The sequence below is a fragment of the Panulirus ornatus genome, chromosome 14 (genome assembly GCF_036320965.1).
Source record: "Panulirus ornatus isolate Po-2019 chromosome 14, ASM3632096v1, whole genome shotgun sequence".
NCBI classification, from domain to species: domain Eukaryota; kingdom Metazoa; phylum Arthropoda; class Malacostraca; order Decapoda; family Palinuridae; genus Panulirus; species Panulirus ornatus.
In genome coordinates, this window is record NC_092237.1 from 2,516,399 (window position 1) to 2,522,373 (window position 5,975).

The 5,975-nt window shown below is 41.1% G+C and overlaps 1 protein-coding gene across 1 annotated transcript; it reads left to right on the top strand.

Moving 5' to 3' along the window:
- Positions 1 to 864: 864 nt before the first annotated feature.
- On the top strand, positions 865 to 4,742 carry LOC139753154 (DNA damage-inducible transcript 4-like protein). The gene is made up of 5 exons (XM_071669327.1): positions 865 to 934; positions 1,191 to 1,430; positions 2,590 to 2,770; positions 2,946 to 3,104; positions 3,290 to 4,742. Exons 2-5 carry the CDS (start codon positions 1,355 to 1,357, stop codon positions 3,360 to 3,362), a joined length of 489 nt encoding a protein of 162 aa, XP_071525428.1. The 5' UTR covers positions 865 to 934; positions 1,191 to 1,354; the 3' UTR covers positions 3,363 to 4,742.
- Positions 4,743 to 5,975: the final 1,233 nt, after the last annotated feature.

The window sequence follows — 5,975 nt, forward strand, 5'->3', positions numbered from 1 at the left end:
AGTTAAAGGACTTACACACATATATGAATGCACATATACAAACACATACATGTATTGGTTTGCAATCCTTCACAAAGCTAGTTGTGCACCCACTACCTCCACTGGGCCCAGAGTGAAACAGAAATACATTGTATCAGTCTTGGTTCTTAAATGATACAGCAGATATTATACGAGGTATCATATCACTCTTCCGACACTACCACCAGCAAAGAACAGCAGGACTCTTCTGTGATTTTCAATTTTAGGGAAATTACTTGGGCACTGACCACAGCCACTGACGTGGGTCAGACATTAATGATGCTCTGGGTATAATTAATTGATTATCATTGCTGCTGATTGAGGCATATAAGATTAGGAATTTATGAATTTGATTTATAAAAAAAAAAAAAACTTTTAAGTTTAAGTTGTCTTGGCAAGGGTCAGGCAGGCAGGATGGTGGCAAGCAATAGCAGCTTGCAATCTTTGTTGCATCGTTAAAAGTCCACGGGAAATCAACATCATATGACATATTGACGAAAAAATACACTGACGCCCATTCATATGATGTTCATATTTTTCTTGAACTAATCCTATGGACAGATTGCATCAGCCAGGACGAGATATTAGTCCAATAGTGGGTTATACATTTACCGTCGCTCCGTCCGCCTGACGACACCATACCGGTGTGGTGAACAAAGACGGGACCTGGTAGGAGACCAAGTCGGATATTAGCCAGGATTTTTATTCCTGTCAGATCTCTTGCATTAGTAAGTCTCTCTTACTGAGAAACCTCAATATCTAACCTTACATATACTGTTATTATTAGAAATAGAGAATTTATCAAATTAGTTAGAGGAATAAAACAGATATTTTCCTACAGAAAGTTTATGTCAACGTTCTCAAGGCTTCCAGCTCGCGCACGCGCAGTGGCCGCCAGCTACAGATATCAGACTGAGTAAGACATTTTATTTTATAACAATAATTTTTTTTTATATCGTTTGTATTTCGTTTGGTAATTGTATTATAGCCTCTATTTTAGTTTCCACAAACCTTAAAATATACAGCCTAATTCTATGTTAGTAGGCTATTATAATTTTTGTTTAGCTTTTTTCTACAATTAAAATATGTGTATGAATGAGAAACTCGAGCAATCGATGGTAGAAATCTTGAGCGATATTTAATGGTAAAATTCTATTGGTTCTGACCATGAGCCGTTGGATCAAACAGCGGACTCGCTCACCCTTGGAGCCAGTCATCGCTCTGACTTCAGAGAGTTGAGACGCCACATATCTACGGAAGCCCCGGCGCGAGACAAAGAGCACAGTTTAGAGAGTCTTCGTAAGAGTGTTTGTGTGAAGGACTTGTACAAAACAAAATGGCTCATCTAAAGGTGCTAACCCCCGGAGAATCAAACCTCAGTGATCTCCTTGGCCCGCTGCCGACAGAAGAAGGTAAATGATTTTAAACTTTATAAGTTTTTTAAAGTTGTTGCTATGCTTGCTCAGCTGAGTCACTATATCGGGGTTGGTCTTAACATGTTTTTTGACAATCTATCACATTTTCATGTTTAGACAAGTTCAGTCATGTGTGGCAGTGTTCTTGCATGGGTAGGATATAGTGTATGTGAAGTCATTTCAACATGAAAAATAATTATAGAAATATATAGATTTAGATGAGTGTTCGGTTTATACATATAAGTAACAATTAGATTTAATGATAAGCTTGGGAGGCCTAGTGATGAGTTGGTGGGTGTGTGTGTATCGTCCGTGGAGTACGAGTCTTGATGAATGTTGTATGATGCAACCGAATGACTTGTGACATTACCAACTTCCGCAGGGTTTTTGGTAGTGGGGGTTTAACGAGTGGTTTCTGGTAATGTTGTGAAACGTAGCTTCTAGTGGTGGGTTTAACGTAGTGGGGTCATGAGTGACGTGTTTAACTGGTGGGTTGAGGGAGCGGTTTCATATTACGGTTTTCTGTGGTGTGCTGGATTTTTGTCACGTTCACTGTATGTTAATGAAGAGTCACGTTCAGTTGAACGTTTTGATGTGTCGGGTGAGTGAACGTCAAGGTAGATGCACACTGGATGAACGGGTATTGGCCAAGATGTACTTGAACGAGTGAGATGAGCTACAAGTCATGAACGGCTTGTTCCTTCACTTAAGCACTATGGGGTTAACTGCCGTGTGTGTCTACTCGAACAGTGGCTTGATATAGCCACGTTCATTGGGTTCATTTTGGATGAACGGCTTGATTCTCTCTAACCCGCTGGTGAAGACCCAGCCTGTTGGTAGGTGGGGATGAGCAGCGGCTGCCGGGTGACACTTGCTTTGATCATTATGGCCTCGAATGTAGAAAGTGTGTGAGCTGGTCGTTGCTAGGCGGTGCACCTTAGTATCTGTAGGAAATTTCCGCTCGTCTTGATCTAATATTTCTGTTTACTTGACCGTAATAAGAGTTTTTAAGGAATTCATAGGACTGGTAGATTTCTCAAAAGTTTAATGTAGGTTGATAATTTTTAATATATTCATTTCTATTATGTTAATTTATTGTCTATAATGAAATTAATTTTTGTATGAAAGCTAAAGAAATTTTGTCTCCTTGTTACAGAGCTTCTTGAGGAGAGCATAGAAGACCCGACTGAGGCGCGGGCCAGACTGGTGCTGCGCAGGCGCGTCGAAGAGGAGGTGCGGTTGGTCACTCACAACAACATTGTCTTACCGCCCACCTTGCTTGACCAGGTCGCTGACCACATCTTTGACCTCTCCAAAGATGAACCCTGTGGCCTAAGGTGAGTCTCTTGACCGATTGTTACGTTATGTAAGATGTTTGAATGTATATTAAATTTTTAGTGATGCAGAGGAAAAGATATAACATCAGAACATGTTTCATTATTATCATTTCCTGTATTTTATACGAAACTTATAATATTGATGTTAATGTACGTTTTCTATTTGCTTCATCAGAGGGTGCGTAATTATGGTGGTGTATGCTGACCCAGCGATTGGAGAGCAGCATTTGGTGCAAGTTAAGGCCGACAAGAACATGCCATCAACACACCTCCTGGTCCTCAGACTCAAAGCCGACCCTGCCTCTTGGTACACTAAGATGGCCAGAATCTTTAGGTCAGTATCTGCATATATTCCTCCTCCTCTTGTAGACCAGAATATTTTCATTTCAGTCATTTACTTAAGATATATTTGTGAATTGTGGACTTATATTGTTTTTGATTGGCATGTCTGTAGAACTGAATGGTTTATAGTTATGATGTGAGGTTGATTATTGTACTGAACATCTCCCTTGTTCACAGGTCACTAGGCGGCAAGAGACACATGATTGTATCACCAAAATACGATCTGTTCAAGAAGACCTTCTATGATTAGCTCCAGCAGGGTGCAGAGCGGGTACTTCGTGGGGGTTCTACACGTGAACCTGATCATGCAAATGTCCAGAATCGTGAGGTCCAATTCGGGATGCTGGTTCAGTTCAGCGTTCACGAGCGGAAAACTTCTTAGAAGATGGTAGCTGGTTCTCCTATAAGTCTTCTGTTTTCTTTAAGTTTAGATAAGGATCATCTTTTGCTGGCCGCGAAGTCTCTCTTTGTCAACCTCCAGTTTCATAGCCATGGCCAGCATCATGTCTGATCTCAAGATGTATAAGGTCGACATGCTTTCAAGCATTATCGTCACACCAGCCATTATGCTCATCATCAACATCGTTGAATGTCATCGAAAGTCATCGCCAGGCGCGATCATGCAAGTTATCGTGCACCAACACCGTCCCCATATTCAGCACCGAATCAAACCCGTCACCTTCTCTTGTTATCAACAAACATACTCATGGTATATTGGTGTCGCGTCCTATCATCTCTCTAGATATTTAAGAAGGCAGACTGGAGATTGTTTATAATCTCGGGGAGAGTTGTGATCTTTCAATAGGCAGACATTTAACCCTGCCGCAAACTTGTTTATATAAATCACACTTCGCTGTGTTGTCATTTCATCTTCATATGTTGTGTATACCTGAAAGAGAAAATCTTAGGATCTCTGCACCAAAATAGCTTATAAGAAGAAAGTCTATCCTTGGTAGTGTTCGGGGAGGTGGTCGTGATGTCTAGACGTAGCTCTGGGTGTTCTACGCCACCTCTCTTGAAGGAGTGCTCAAATGTTTAGCATTAAGATATAAGGTTGCTTCTGACTCCGTGACCGCGAACAGAGAATGTCTGGATTGATGTTGACCGCAGTCTTGATGGCTCTGGTCCTCATCTTAAAGTGTTTAGGTTATAGATGTGTATAACATAACCCATCAGGTTGTTGTTGTTAAGAGCTGTGAGCTTGCCAGTCATGACGCCAGGTGGCAGATGTGTGTTATTATGAATGGATTCGGCAAACCAGCATCTGTGTTCAGAGATGGTGTCTCCGTATCTTACAAATGTAATACTGTTTGTAGGTTGTCGGTTCATAATGTAAATGTTAATGAATGGGTTCAACCCCATCCCCCCCCCCCTCCCTCCTGAGCAATACAAGAATGGGGGACATCGCAGGACTAGCGGGAGTATCGTCATAAAGGTTGTTGTGTCTTCTCTTTCTTTAGGGAACCAACCCTTATGAACGTTCTCCTTGATATCTCCTGCGGGTTGCCCCGTAGCTATGGTTGTGGGGGGTAAGTTTCCTAGTCTGGCATATACGCCTATTGTGATACAGTTGCTTTGTGATAATATTTTTCTATTTCAAGGAAATAAACGTACAAATGAACTTTAAAAACGTTGTCTTACTTCATATTCCTCTGAAAAATACTTTCAAATAAAAATTTTTTTTTAACCAATCAATGCCTGCTATGTTGAAGATACCAGAGATTTTGATGTGTTCAAACGTGTGTTTAGTATCATGTGGTGACATTACAAGTTTTAATATGGCCAGAAAACCATTGAGACGTGATTATATATATGTTAATAAGATTGACTTGCTGCAAGGGTTTTCCCAGGCTAGAACCATCAATCTCGCCCGCTATATATATATATATATATATATATATATATATATATATATATATATATCATTCTAGCTACACATCTTCATAACTCTATATACATCTCGATGTGTATATGTCTATACAGCTACTTTTTTCTCTCCACACATGTATACATATTCATATACTTACATCTTTATAATCAACTCCCAACCTAAATCTCGAAACCTACTCGAGACATAACCCGCTGGAAACTACATCCCCCAGGCATGGACTAGTCATACTTTCTCGTGTGCGCTTGGACACCATCCGCCTTAAACAGTTTAACTCACGTGTGCAATGTGCAACCTCTGTACTGAAGACACAGAACACCTGTCCCTGCACAGCCCTGCACGTATCATCATGACCAGACAGACAGACAGACAGACATCACCACACTTCATGACCCGCGGTTCCAACCGGTGGACGTGGTTGACTTAGTAAGTGCTGCTAGGTCTTCACAAGAGCGGTTGGATTATTAAGTTTCAGGTCAACGATGTATGTATGTATGTATGTATGTATGTCCCATCAGCAAAACCAAATATTTTGCCTTTCTAATCAGTCATTAACAGAACTGCTCAACTTCTGCATTGATAGAGCCACGCTGAGACTCTACGTTAAGAGAGCCACACAGATTTTACACTTACAGAGCTACACAGACTAACTACACACACACACACACACACACACACTCCACATTAGCATCCACACACAGAGACCTCTTTAACATAGCTTCATAGATTGTACATTAACAGAACCACACACACTTCATTAACAGAGCCACACATAGAGACTCGTCCTTTAACAGAGGTACACCAACTCTTCATCCATAGAACCACACACTGACATCACGTACAGAGCCACACAGACCTAGAAGTATGCCTGCTCAACACTTCACACTCAATATAGACTCAGAAAAACACACTAATAAAGAACACGGACGCACTCAACCCCAGACGAAGGGGGCGGAGAGGGGGGTGAAGAGGGAG

Bases quoted from the DNA above. Each gene is read 5' to 3' on its own strand.
- LOC139753154 (XM_071669327.1), top strand. From the start codon at position 1,355: ATGGCTCATCTAAAGGTGCTAACCCCCGGAGAATCAAACCTCAGTGAT. The intron at 1,431-2,589 runs GTAAATGATTTT...TCCTTGTTACAG, and splicing joins CCCGCTGCCGACAGAAGAAG to AGCTTCTTGAGGAGAGCATA. The intron at 3,105-3,289 runs GTCAGTATCTGC...CCTTGTTCACAG, and splicing joins AAGATGGCCAGAATCTTTAG to GTCACTAGGCGGCAAGAGAC.